A 15,507-nucleotide genomic window follows, 5' to 3' on the forward strand; every position below is an offset into this window, starting at 1 on the left:
GTTCAATGAGATAAAAATCTCACATGTTTCAGTGTCCTCTATGTATGTCCACCTTTCTGTGGAAAGGTGTATATCTTTTTTAATATAAGATTCATTTATGACTACATAATACCACACATGGGCATGTACACTTAAGTGAAAATTCTTCAAAGAAACTCAACACTGCTGACTCAACACTCAACCATATTTGCTAGGCTCTCCCTTAAAATATTAAAAATAACTATAAGAGATTTGGAGAACTTTCTTCCAGTGCATAACATAATTCAATATTGTAATGATACGGTATGTGGGAATGACTTTGGAGGTGATGGAAAAGATATTACCTAGGGAATGGTCAGATAAGAAAGGGCATAGCCCACAACTATATAATGGTGGAGAAAGAAGCTTAGAAAGGACCCCCACAGCAAGTTCTCCAGATGTAAAAAAAAGACAGAGGGAGATTTATACTTTCAGACTTGCAAGATTCTGTTAATGAAGCTTACAATAAAGTCGTATTTCTTGTCTGGTCTACTTGGGAAAGCTGACAGGTATGAAAGCTTAATTAGGGCTATGCCAAAGCCTGTTCTCAGTTGTAAGAAGATTCTTTAGTTTCATTGCATTTCAATTGAAGAGGAAGATAAAATAGTAAAAGAATTGTTTCATGAAATAGATTGAAAATATCTACAGACCCCTCACATCCTGGACATAAACTGTTTCAACTTCTTCTCTCAAGACAATAGGGCATTGCAAACAAATAGGGCATTGCAAACAACTAGACACTTTTTCTCCCAAGCCATCACTCTACTAAACAATTACTTCCCACAACACTGTCTTATGTCGTAGGATGTCAAACCACATAGTAGCTGTATTACTATTATCTTTCTAATCTTTCCTCTTACCTATTCCTTTAGCATCTTATGTTGTTTGTATCTTATGATTTATGTCGATTGTTTTATTTAATATCCTATGACTATCACTGGGTGTTGTATTTTATGAGTTATGATTGTATTTTATGATTATTATCATGATTTATCTTTGTTGCTTGCAAGTACAATGAGAGCTTATGTACCAGAGAAAAATTCCTTGGGTAACTAGTCACACTTGGCGCATAAAGAATTCTATTCTGTTCTGTTCTATTCTGCTGTTCTGTTCTGTTGTATTCTATTTTATTCTGTAATGAGACTGGCTCCATCCATTCATCCATCCATCCATCCATCCATTCTATGGTCTTGGAGAGAACTCTGCTCTTTTATCAAGTTACACTGCACTCCAAAACTTATTTGACCAGATACTTTTTTATTGGTTTTTTTTCTTTGCACCTACTGTCTTGTTTACTTGCCTGGATTACTAGAATGTTCATCTACTTAGAATTCCGGCATGTATTTCCTACCAAAGAACATCAAGCAAGTCAGATTCTTTTACAGTTGCATGCACAACTGTGGGTTATAACACATGTGGAGTAGTAAACATATTTTCTATATGCAATTGAAGTTCAGAAATGAAAGAAAAATTGATGGAAATTGATCGAGGAGCACTTCCTGCTAATGAAGTTCTGCCTTATAGGACTGACAATCTATACAAATCAAAAGGCCATCAGATTTAATTGATTTTATTGAGTTTTACTACATTTCTTTTGCATTTGGTAGACAAGAAAAGACCACCCATCTGTACACACTATTTATTTAAATTAAGAACAGCATTTTTATAGTTCCGTGTATCTATATCTGTAAAAGATTGCCTAATTATAAGAATTCTTCAGCTCTTCAAAAAGGACGTGGGCTGTTGAACATGACTCCATGTATTTACTGTAAGCAATTTTATTTAGTTTTAAGTAAATTCTGTTGATGTACTATAGCTTTGTTTGGCTTAAATCTGGCACACCTACTTTTTCCAAAAATACCTGCTTGTTTTCGACCAAACCTGATTTAAACTGCCTTTCATGTTCCCAATGGTAGTTCATTCAGTCAGAATATCTTGGCCAGAGTGCCTCTTTGATTTTTTTTCTCTCTTAACTCTCCCTTCCCTTTGCAAAGGCCTTCCCTTCCCCCAATGATTATATGGAATCCATCAACCAGCGAGACCAGGAGGTCTATCCATGAAACCTCCATTCATATCAGGTTCTTGGGAATCTAAAGTGGCAACTTCTAAGACAGCACTTTGGAAATTCATTTTCTCTTTTTCTGTCATCTATCTCCCTACTATGGATCCGTGTACCTGAGATCCTGTCAGAGACACAGATAGATATGTTTCAGGAACAATGGATGACCCTAGGAGGAAATCCTGTTAAGCACTGTTCATTAAAAAATACCTACCTAGCCTGAAATCAGTTTGTTTTCTAATTAGAGAAAATGTATTCAGACACTAAGATATGCTTCATTATATAACTGGAAAAATTTACAGAGAAGTTTATGTATCTCTATACAGAGTTGTATTCCTCAATTTGGAGCAGCACCCTTCCCCCCCAAAAAAGATATATTTTGCACCCACTCTGCTGAGGTCTGGAAGGCCCTTCAAACCTGGTTCTGTTCCTAGGCCTGAAGGCTGTGTGTTTGGAGCTGCTGTTGTGTTTTGTATCATCTTTTTATGATTGCTTTTAGTCTGGACTACCATTTTTGTTTAACGTCTTTTAAAAGCTGTTTTTAATTGTTCATTTGATTTTGTAAGTCACCTAGTCTTCTGGAGTGAGCAGCCATAATAAATTTGATCAAACAAACAAACAAATAAATAAATACTCTCCTGTATTGTGGAAAAGATACCCCAACCTCTGAGCTATTTTTCCATTAGTACAAATCTATTTGACTTTGAATCTATTTTTATGGAATTTTCTTTTACATGTACTGTACTATATTGCTGGTATAAACACACACTTCATTCAACCAAGATTATATGACTTTAAGCTTTCATGTAACAAAGTGACATATATCCATTCAAGGAAAGATGAAGAGGAAATAGGGAATAGCTTATATGGGGGAAAGCAATTTTGGGAGTGGTAATGAGAAAAGCAGATATGACAAGAACAATTCTTTTCTTTTCCCACCCAGCAATTCAAATTTCAAGTACTGTAACCTATCACAAAACCATGTGTGAAAATTTGTCATGGTTCGTCCACTAGTTAACTAGGTAGTGATTTGATGTTTTGGAAAATTTGATGTTCTGGAAAATGAGCAAAAGGAAAGCTCTATTTTAAACTGGAATCAAAATGCATTTCTCAGTCTGAGTGTCTGAATTAAGGTGATCCACACAATCTGAAGCAAAATACAGAATACAGAATTACAGAATTGGATGGGACCTTGGGGGCCTTCTAATCCAACCCCCTGCTCAGGCAGGAGACCCTAACCATACCAGACAAATGGCTGTCCAATCTCTTCTTTAAAACCTGCAGGACGGAGCACCCACAATCTGTGGACTGAAGCTGTTCCACTGATTAATTGTTCTCCTTGTCAGGAAATTTCTCCTTAGTTCTAGGTTGGATCTTTTTTGTGTATTTCTTTATCAAATGGCTAGACATATATTAAGTCCAGACAATCCATTCTTTTACTCAAGTTTACTTCCTGAATGAAGGCACCAAAGCTATGTGGAGCACAGAAACATGGGCAAAAGCAGTTTTTCTAAACTGATTGGAAAATTTAATTCAGTCAGTCCAACTCAACAATCTAAAAAAGTTGAAATCTATTCACAGCTAATTCATTGCAAAAAAAAAAAAAACATCAATGCCATGGAGCTTTTATAATTATTATAATTATATAATAATATTTTATAATTAATAATTAATAAATATTTAAGAAATAACTATATTCTTGTGGCCAAACTAGCAATCCAACTAGTTCTTGAGTAAAGGTTTCCCCTATCCAGTTGTGTTCAACTCTAAGGGGGTGAAGCTCATCTCCGTTTCTAGCTGGGAGAGCCAGCGATGTCTGAAAACACTTCTGTGGTCATGTGTCCGGCATGACTATATATCAAGGCTCAGTCAATTCTGTTTTCTTCCACCAAAGTGGCACCTACAGTATTTATCTACTTGCATTTGCATGCTTTTGAACTGTTAGGTTGGCAGGAATTGGGGCAAGAACGGGAGCTCACCCCATCATGTGGTGCTTGGGTAATCAAATTATTCCATATGATATTTTAAAACAGGAAAAAATGTCATTGCCTCAAAGTGGCAGAATGATGTCAAGGAAATGTTAATGTCACGGTTCCGACTGACAAGCCCAACTGAGCAAGCACCATCGAGACAATCTGATCTCTTAATGCAAAACTTTATTGAGTACATCATTTCCAGTGCTCCAACTCGGTTAGGATTATGGTTATGTTTATGGTTATTATTTCGGCATGAATGAAGCAAAACCAGCTCTGGCTAATTCCTGAACAACCCACTATAGTTAAAACATAGAATTCTCCCTGCCCCTATTAGTGCAGGTCATATGGTCCAATCGAGCATCAAGATATTATTATGAGAAAGTGTCTCTGTGTATTTGCAAACATCTGCTGAAACATCCTTTGTTCACATGGGCCAACTTCTCGTTGTCTGGAGCCTGCCTTCCATTTCCCCCTCCCCTCTGCCTAGTGCATTTGCAAGCTGAGAAACAATAATGGTGGCCACATCATACAGACGCTTCAAGCTTGACAGTTAAAATGAAATTGTGCAAGAAAGAGTCCTTGTTCTCCAACCTTCTCACAGTTGAATAATATACAAAATGGTCCAGGATACCAGCACCAGCAATACAAATCCTATGAAGAAGGCAAGCTCTTTCATTCCATGAAGTCACTGTTAACTGCACTTATGGATTTCACTGTTATGAGATTTTGTGCAGCTTTTGAGAAGGAGAAGGCTAAATTGTATAGAATTCTATGCATTATGTTTAAAAATATAATGTATGTTTTCGTAAGTGCTTATAAAAGGTCAAGTTAAATACAGTGAAATCAAACTGGAATTCTTTGTTTCTGAAAAAAAAAGTATGATATTTCATCTCAGAACTACTGTACCTTCTTTTCCAGTATTTCTATAATATCAAGCAAGAGTTGTATGTAATTGTTATAAATTTTCCTTAGGGAATTAGCTAAACAGATCCTTCAAGAAAACATCCCATCTCCAATGATGAACAAAGAAGTAAGTAGAGACCTGCATTGTATCTTGACTTCTTTGTTAGTCTTGCCATTTTGCCTTCTTATTCTCAGCAAGCAGCCACATTTGATTTTTGTACTTGTTCTTCAGTTTTACATCTTCTTGTTATGACAGGTGAATATATATATACAGTATATTCATTTTTCTGGTAGTTCAGCTGGTCATTTCCCTTTCAGCTTATGAGTGACACCTTTTCAGCTGTAGCACACCTGACACAGTCAAAACAAACCTTTCCATGGCACCAGCTTTTCATAATAACTTTTCATTATTTGATTTTTATTGCAAAGTAATGCCAGATGGCTGTTTTTAGTGGAGAGGAGAAAAGATTTATGTATGTCATCAGGATGGCACCATGGATTGCAAGAATTGAAGGAAAAGCTGCAAAACAATCTGTGAAATGATTGAACAATCACAGAATACACTATGGGTGTGCTGCCTGCAATAATTCTTTTTAGGTCTCACCTAGGTTAAAAAATTGCCACAATGGTCAAAACTCAAAACACTTTATTTTGCTCATTGATCAGCCTTATTTAATATAAAGCATAAAATAAAATAAAATAAGATAAATAAAACAAAATGCAATAAAAATAAACTGAACACTGTCACCACAAGTGAAACTTTTGTAGTTCAAGTAAATTATTTTGAACATTGAGAGTATTCATGCTAAGCTTCATTTAAGACCTTCATAGACAAAGCTAGGAACAATTAAGAAAGAGGGTTAGCAGTTATTGTTATTACTGAACTTGGAACAAGTTTAATTAAGTTAAGTTTCTAATAAAGTCTCTGTTGAATCTTGTTGGCTATTAAACGAAAGTTGGTGACATTATAGAGGTGTGCATCATTCTGATCAGTGAAGAGCATAGTGGCTCACATGGTTAGAATGCTGGGTTGACAATCAGCAAGCCCACATTCAAAACCCGAGTGATGCTGTGTGACAGAGTAAGCTCCCCATTCGCTCCAGCTCTTGCTGATCTAGCAGTTCAAAAGCATGCAAAAAGTAGATAAATAGGTATCACTTTAATGGGCACTTAATAGGGACATGAAAGGAGCCCCCAACTGGGTGTCCCCTGGGCAACGGTGTTGTCACCAGCTAATTCTTTCAGCCAGAAGCACCTGGCTATATTTTCCAGGGCCTTAATTGATAATACTCTATAAAGCATACTACATTTTTTAACAGATGAAATAGTTTAATGGCCTTTTACCAGATACAGAGGGAAGGCTGGCAACAGACAGAACTGGAATCAATCATCTCCAAAAAATGTGCTACGGATCTTGAAACATGTAGATCAGAGGTGATAATCAAAACATTCTAAACTCTGTGCTTTTAATGTGATACTTCATTGGCAACCTGTACACAGTTTGTACTTCCTGACATCTTGTTTAGCAAACAGCAGTCCAGTCCTATTTATGATCAGGAGATTAAAAATGTTTTTCATTCTTCATGGAAAAATGGATAGATGCATTATTTAACAGCTCTGTTCATGTTTATAACTGGATAGGATTTGGAAATAATTCAATCTGTGTTTTATTATATAATGCACATGAACAGAAATGTAATCTGGTCCCAATCTTTTACAGTCAATAGAATAATAAATCCCAGATTTTTATTTGGAGTTAAAACATCAAAGTGTGACCTCACCATGCCCTTCTCCCATTGGATCACCCTATCATCTCAATCTGCTATAGAAAACTATAGCTCTTTTTTCATCCCCATATTCACATGGAGAGTAAGTGGAACAATGGATGAAAACTAATCAAAGAGAGAAGCAACCTAGAACTAAGGAGAAATTTCCTGACAGTTAGAACAATTAATAAGTGGAACAACCTGCCTCCAGAAGCGGTGAATTCTCCAACACTGGAAGTTTTTAAGAAGAGATTGGACAGCCATTTGTCTGAAATGGTATAGGGTTTCCTGCCTGAGCAGGGGGTTGGACTAGAAGACCTCCAAAGTTCCTTCCAACTCTATTATTCTGTTCTGTTTTGGGTGGATGACCTCATCTTTTATGCAGATGGCAAGGAACAGAGGAAGGCCAGTATCAGAGGCACAAACAGAAACAGCACCTTGCAGTGTCAACCCTGATGTACAGAACAACAAAGCTGATTTTGTTCGAGTCTTATAGGAACTGTTACCTAGAGAAAAGGACTGAAAAAGGACTTTTTTAAAGTCCAGAACAACATAACATTCAAAAGCCGCTCACTATATTTGGGAGGAGGAGGAAGAGGAAAAGGAGCAGGAGGAGGATGAGCAGCAGGAGCAGCAGGAGGAAAAGATATACAACACCACTAGACTTGCAAGATTCTGCTATTGTAGCCATTTTCAGTAACAATAGGTTTAGCCTTCCTGTGGAGTTAATATCCTGGTCTGGTCTATCTGATGGGGCTGCATAGATAATATCCCATTAGAATGACTGCCCAGACTAGCTAGGAAGGGGGTGGGGAGACTCCTGTATTATTAATTGATTATTTCTTTGAAGACAATAGTCAGTCAATGGATCTTCCTAATGCTAAAATGATAGTCTTTAGAAATGTTTTAATGTGAAATCTCTGCTGGTCAGGAAATAAAGTGGATATGCATATATGAAAAAGAGTCTGTGAGTTTGGAGGAAACAGATAATGAAAGAGAAAAAAGACAGAACATTTAGAATTCCTCAACGGTATTAGATAACACTAAAATAAACCTGAGATTGCCAATTTGTAGGGAATCTCTTTTTTGTGCTGCTTGCCACCACCCATCCTATAGCTGTGTATTTCCAGATAAAAGATTTGATGCAGTATTATATATGAACTAGGATAGATTACACCATAAATTTCCCCACGTGCTAGTCCTCATCTGCAGCCATGTGAACAAGAGAAGAAAAAAAGACAGCCTATGCTATTTTCGGTTTGCGCCTTTTCCCCCTTTACAGAGAATGCCCTTTATGTGGGATGTTATTTTTACTCCATCGCTGAAGGGAAGATTAAGCTTAATCCTAAAGCTTAAAAGAAGATTGCAAACATATTGTCCATGTATCATCTGAAATGTTTTTTTTAAGTCCTTCAAATTTACATTATGTAGCCAGGCTTCTGTAGTTAATCCTGAAATATGTTCACACATTTAATTTCTGCTAAAGAGTGGTTCAAGAAAAAGAGCTCTCCAATATTAGTCTCCATAAAAGGGCATCACCTAAGAAATGGAACACAATTAAGCCCCTCCTAGCAGTCTGTAAAATTCATTCTAGAATCTCACCTGGTATTCCTTCATGAATCCAGTAATTAATGTCTGTTCCTCCACCATCTTCAAAAACACTGGTAATGTTGAGAGGCTTCAAATGTTTCATGATTTCCTTCATGATACAACGAGCCTTAAGGCTGCCCGTGAAAGCCAGGCCAGTGGGCGTAAACGTTCCTTCGTCTGATTCCATAACCATATCAAAGTTGGAAATGTTTACCTGAAAAACAGAAAGTGAACTTCTGTTGAAATACAGATGATGTTGAAAGGGCAATTTGGCAAGTACACCATGTCAGTGGTCATTTTACTTCCTGGGATGCCATGAGATGAGACAGGAAAATTATCTAGTGCATATTGTTTTGATAAACTGTAATTTTAATTACATGGCTAAACCATGAAATTTATTCAGTGTTGTCTATGATCCTTGTTTACAGACTCGATTACATTGTACTTTGCAGTCCTAGCTTGTGGGAGCATTTAAAATCCCAGTTTCTAGATTTTGAGATAAATAGTGATTTTTTCCTTAGGTAATTATCACACTGGATAAAATAAATGTAAACTAGGTGAATAAATTTTTACCTTTTCAAGTGAATAAATAATATGGTATGTATCTTCATTTATTAAACAAATGCTGGGATATAAATTACTGCTTCCTGCATGCCTTTTCAAAGTTCTATGCAAATATTAATTAAACTGGTTTCAAAATATTAAGTAGCAAGTAATTATTACTAAACCGAATACTTCCACTCTGGGAGTGCTGATTAATTTTCTGGATGCCCTAAGGGGAAATTTTGAAGTTTGGATTTAGGAGTTTCATTTAGTTTCATTTTTTTTTTTTATCTTGAAACATCTATGTTTAGTTGCAAAAAAGAAGGGACACAATTGGCATTGCCACAGCCATATAACGGTGCTGGCTCCGGAATCAGAGCAAGGAGATTTTTTTAGCTCATTATGGCGGCCTTTTCCAACCAGCTGCCTTTCAGAAGTATTAAATTTCAACTCCCATAATCCTCCAGCGACAATGGCATACCAAACGGTCTATCATATTATGCTGGTAAAAAGCATTCCTTTGCTGCTGCAGTCTATATCTCCCCAGTTAGCACTTGCTCAGATAAATCTCTAAATTGCAAACTTGGTCCTTCAGAAGGCATGCAGCCTGTTCAGGACTGTTAGCCTGCTCTATTCAGGCGGGTCAGATTTCCTACCTAAAATATCTCCATTCCAGAGTGTTTGTCCTTATCTATTCCACACAGAAAGGAGAAAAGTACATTGCTAGACACCCCCCACCCATTCCCCAGGTTTCTCTGTACATGGCTACAGGTGTATGGTGGCTGGTTTACAAAAATTAGAGTTGGTAGGAAAGGGAAAGTTACCTGCCATCCTAACGCTGTTCTTCTTGCATGTAAATACCCATTGAAAGCTATGACAATGTCTCAAAATTTCAGTTTTGCAACTGGGTATTTTTCCTGACAGCTGTGACCTTGGTTATAGGTTAGCATAGAACCCTTACAGGTAAATATTGTAGATATGTATGTGTGAAGGAGAAGTTAGGACGTTTGGTGAGGCAGGTACATACTGCATACCTAACCAAGAAAAATCAAGGTGATTGTTTTTCCTGGAATTTAGACTGACTAGTAACTTACTGGAAAGATTAAGCTTCAGATTTTCCAGCTTATAAAATCGATTAGATTGCCCCAAGTTCAGGGTACAGGAGATGGAGTGAGGTGAGACTTTTCACAAATGAGAAAATAATTTTTCCTCAGGTCCCACTGAGCATCAGCATTGCAAATTGCAAAATGGATCTTTTGGAATTGCAGCTGATCCCTCCTCCCTTAAAATTTGCAAATTAGATCTGTCTTTCTCCCTTTGCAGGGAGAAAATTAAAAAAAAATTAAAGACAGAGGGAGCAAGAAAGAAAAGGAGAACAGGAGTGGTAGGAAGAGGCAATAAGGTTGACAAAAGTGAGAAAAACTGGTCCTAGCCAATTCCAGTTCTGCCAGGTCCCATATTTATGATGGTTGCAGTGTCCTGCAGATCCTCTTTTGCAAACTTCTGACAAGCAAAATCAATGGGAATAGTAGATTCACTTAACAATGATGTTACTAACTTAATTACTATGGCAAGAAAAATCGTAAAATGGGCCAAAATTCACTTAACAACTGTCTTGCTTAGCAACAGAAATTTTGGGCTCAATTGTGGTCATAAATTTAGGTCTACTTGAACAAGATATACCATGTCTAAGGTTTAAAAAAGTCAAAACATAAGTGAATAATTGACAATCTTTGTGCATCACAATAATGTATCTCCATATGTTTTTTTTAAAAAATCACTGCTACCATATAGTCAAGAATAGGCTCATTTTTATTGGTGAACCATGAATACAAACAGCAGCATGACAGACTGAGGATGGGAATCTTATTAAGTCCTGTTAATGAACGATTTATAATATTCAAAGCAAATACTTTCAGAGTAACTTAACTACCTAAGGGTAGCTAGTAATGATAACAGTTAAGAGGCCAGTCTGAGACTATGTAAAAGGAATATATATGAAACAGATGAAATATCAGAGCATAAGTGAAACAAAAGTATTGGTAGCAGGATTAAGCAAATCTGGTGTCTCTGATGACAGTTTCTCGGATCTCAATGTAATCGGGGGAAAAAGAAAATCCTTTACAATGGTGGGATTTTACAAGCTGGTGGCAACAGCACATTCCTCAATGTCTATGGGGATTCTCAGTCATCCAGGTCATGGTTGTCAAAGGTGTTTTTTCAAGAGGCAACTGGACTTTCTTGTTTTTCTTTGAAGACATTTAGCTTCTCATCCAAGAAACTTCTTCAGCTTTGACTGGATGGAAATGGAAGGATTTAAATTCAGTCAGAGCTGAAGAAGCGTCTTGGATGAGAAGCGAAATATCTTCAAAGAAAAACAAGAAAGTCCAGTTGCCTCTTGAAAAAACACTTTTGGGAGCACATTCCTCAGTTGTTACCTTTTTCAGTAATGGCTCACATCTTTCTAATATCAAATCCAGAATGGGAAGTACCATTAGTATATGATATGGTTACACCTCTCCACCCTTCCGTTTCTTATTCTAACTGTTTAATTTGGCACATATGTTTAAAACAACAACGTTTCTACAAAAAAAAAAAAATCAGAATGTAAAAGAAACCAAAACCTAACAAAACTTTTTTAAAAGCAATTTTGTTAATGAATTAATTACAATAGCTAAATTATTGCAAACTAAAAGAAAGATAAAAAAATAGAAAAAAGGAAAAGTGCAAAGGGAAATAGTATAGTTAAAAAAAGAAAAGAAATATTAAAAAAGATAGTCACAATCATCATCTAAACATAGAACAATTAACCAGTGGAACAACCTGCCTCCAGAAGCAGTGAATGCTCCAACACTGGACGTTTTTAAGAAGAGACTGGACAGCCATTTGTCTGAAATGGTATAGGGTTTTCTGCCTGAGCAGGGGGTTGGACTAGATGACCTCCAAGGTCCCTTCCAACATCATCATCATCATTATCATCATTATTATTATTAATCATCGCACAGTCAGCCAGATGTTCAGATTGGATTTGGCATTTTTATCTCCCTATCGAGTCCTTACCCAGGACCTGGGATAGGCAGATGTGGATGTTTGATGGTATTACAGATAGCGTTGCAGGATGGAAGCAGTTCCTAGTAAGGCCGTCTTTTGCAATTGACTAATGGCGAATTTGTCAATGCCAATGGTGTTCAAGTGGTGCTCCAGGTGTTTTGGGATTGCACCCAAGGCGCCTATTACTACTACTACTACTACTACTACTACTACTACTACTACTACTACTACTACTAATAATAATAATAATAATAATAATAATGTATAAACAGTTTTAGTAAATTTCCACTTTTTCTTAAATTGTAAGCAATCTCTTCCCATCCTATCTTTTATCTATAAATAAATCCATAGAGCATCATCATTAGAGCCCTGGTATCAGCAAATATTTATTAAGAGTTACCCAGAAAAAACAGTATATCTATTTTAATCTTGAGGAAATAACCCAATTTTATATTCTTTCCTTTTAGGAATAGCCTTCTAGACTGTATAGGTCATCCTTGACATATGCCCATAATGGAGCCATAGAGTTGTATGTCACGACGATCGTAATTTATGACTTTTTTTGCACTGGTCATTAAATGAATCATCATGATCATTCAGTGAATCAGCAGTCATTAAACAAATAGCATAGTCCTTAAGCCAACCAATGCTTTGCTCTGAGCATGGTTTTGCCAAAAATAGGAAGCAAGTGCTGGCTTTTAACAAAATATAGTCATGTTACTGCAGGATGCTGTAAATGTTTGTTAATGAAGCTGTGTTGCCGAGCACTCAAAGTTTGGTCACATGACTTAGAGTGGTTCAACCTTCATAACTTTGAATCTGGCTCATAAGTCTCCTTTCTCGGGTTGGTTGTAATTTTGAATGGTTGCTAAACAACTGGTTGTAAATTAAGGAATACCTGTAGCTACTGGAAAGAATAATAGTTTGACATGCATTCAGATCTCTGATTAGCAATGGTACACCGAGTGCATGGTCTTACAGAACCTTGCTATAGATAACCTTGTGAATCATTTAAGTTGTAAAGCACATCCTTAACTTCTCTCTTCAACTTTTCTGCCATACCATTCCATTCTTTTCAGCCTCTGGATTCTGGACTTGTTAGAGAAGAGTGATACAACTGAAGTTATTAAAGTCACATGCAGTCTTCCCAAAGCCTTTGGTAAGATATCCAGAACTTTTTCAAAGGTTGTCACCTATTTGTAATTTTTAATGCAGGGAAATTGATTAAATATAAATGGCATAATCATATTAAGTGCATTGAATTTAACCCAACCATGTAGTCCCATTCATCAACCATATGCCAGTCCCAAGCCCGGATAAATGGGGAGGGTTAGGGAAAGCAATAGTGAATGACACTGTAAAAAATCTCACAAGAACACTTTATGGCAATAATTCAACATGACTCAGATATGGATACCAACAGCAGACCCTCCCGGCTGGATGATAACATTGAATTAATTTAGTATAATTTCAGCAATGCTGGAAGTAAATTGAATCTATTTTAGCTTTTGTTCTATTGTATTGAAATGTGTCCGTGTTATTCTGTTCGTAGCCCAAATATTATCTCGTGCTGCAAAGAAAAAAAAACATCCCTATGATAGAACAATAAACAAAGCAATGGAATATTTTGGTGCTCAGGACTTTTTTTTAAAAAAAGAAATGCCCAGAACACTTACAGTTTTGCGTCTCAACCTCAAACCATGACATATAATGACTGCAGGGCTAAAGTAGAGTTTGCGGCTACTGTTCTAACAAACATCTTCATTTGGGAATAAGCAGGTTTTATTGCAGAAAAAAATATTAATATATATTTCATTATAAAAACAATGCAGAGATAATCTATAATTTTGTTCATGCCTGGTTGTTTGCCAGAAACAGAAAGGGGAGATTGTTGGTGTACCCAACATTTAGTTTCCATGGGATTCAATAACTCTTGATTGTCTTGAGGGTTTTTGCCAAGTCTGTTGCTTTCCTTATTCACTGCTGATTTCTGGATGATCACTTGGAATTTCCCTGAGTGGTAGAAACCTGGGTTATTTTCCTGGGACAACTGGAAAATGTTGTATTGTATGTACAATAGCTCACTATTAAATCTCATCAAAGTATACATGTGGACATATATGTGTGTATGTCTCTGTCTATCTCTCTTCAGTTCCCTCTGGACAACAAAACAAGTTCAGATCAAACTGTGTTCTCTTAAGCAATTTAAGTCAGGATTGTCTATCAGAGGCATAGATTAAATGTGGGCTCAGCTGTTTCTTCCATCTCTTCTCATATTGGAAGGCTCCTTCAAATATGCAGGCTCATTAAAATATCAATCCATGGAAGTAATCACTTTTGTCAGGGAATAATCTGGACACTAGGCTCTTACTACAATGCACAGTGCAAGCTTCCCCACAGGAGATGTCAACAGAATGGGAAAAATAAGTCAAACCAAATTGGATTGATAGCTGTAGAATTTCCCAAATGTCAGTTGACAGCCCTGAAGGATGAACACGACAACCAGATCTGAAACTGCAGGAATATTCTCTAGTGTCAGAGCTCCAAAATCAGCAGGAAAACAAATATAGATCAGCAGGTTGAAGGTAACACCCTGTTAAGTAAGGCAGAAAAAGAAGAGCGGCTTGCCAGAACTGTCTAATCCAGTGTTTCTCAACCTTGACAATTTTAAGGCATGTGGACTTCAACTCCCAGAATTCCACAGCCAGCATTGCTGGCTGTGGAATTCTGGGAGTTGAAGTTCACATGCCTTAAAATTGTCAAGGTTGAGAAACACTGGCTCTAATCCATTTGTAAAAAATTGACTATGATATTATATGCCTGATATCACACACCTGGACACTTCACCTTAATACCTGAACTAAATGCTCATTGCACAGCATGCTGGCTCACTAGGCTAAATTCCAGACCAAACTCCTTGGAGAAAAGATTTACAATAACTTACAATACATTTTTTTATCTGAGTTCAGAGCATTAGTAATGATTTTCAAAGCACTAAATGGGTTTGGAACCTCAATTCTGATTGAGTATCTCATCTTGTCTAACTCCTTTTTATGACCCTGACCTTAAACCTTATAATCTGCTGAGGCTCAGAATAATATGTGAAGGTACTTGAGAGAGAATATGAGTGAGCATTCTCAAATGGTGGGTTTGAGAAACTCAGTTGAGTTTGCTTCCAGGATTAATGTCTAAAACCAGCCTGATCCAGGGGGACAGACTTGGTTAGCCCCTCCAACTAGTAAAAAGCATTAGAGCGCCATATTCCATATTCCCTTAGACTCCAGCAATGGAGTTCAAAATGACAACTGGTCTTTTTTCAGCTACTCTTTCTCTTCAGCTATTTTTCTTTGAGACTTTTGAGTAGAAAAAAAGGCTCAGATGTCTCAGTATAGCTGATTATGAAAAGCCGGTTTACCAATATACAAGATTGGATCATCTAAACTTTAATAGCCTTTTAAATGAATTTTAATTGTTGTACATTAAATGTTTTTCACTGTCTCACTTCATTGTTGATTTTTTAATCAAACTGTTTCTGTCAAAGATTGTTTCATTCCAGCATTTTTGCATACTTCTGAGGAAGAACAATACACAAATATTATCA

General features: G+C 36.7%; 1 protein-coding gene across 1 annotated transcript in view; it reads right to left on the reverse strand.

Moving 5' to 3' along the window:
* Positions 1-15,507, reverse strand: part of CPQ (carboxypeptidase Q) — a 108,077-nt gene that overhangs the window by 16,896 nt on the left and 75,674 nt on the right. The window contains exon 6 of the mRNA XM_015813495.2: positions 8,325-8,526. Within this exon, the coding sequence (XP_015668981.1) occupies positions 8,325-8,526 (202 nt within the window). The remainder of the gene's footprint in view (positions 1-8,324; positions 8,527-15,507) is intronic.

This window comes from Protobothrops mucrosquamatus, unplaced genomic scaffold, assembly GCF_001527695.2.
Source record: "Protobothrops mucrosquamatus isolate PMUCROS unplaced genomic scaffold, P.Mucros_1.0 scaffold_69, whole genome shotgun sequence".
Lineage (NCBI taxonomy): Eukaryota > Metazoa > Chordata > Lepidosauria > Squamata > Viperidae > Protobothrops > Protobothrops mucrosquamatus.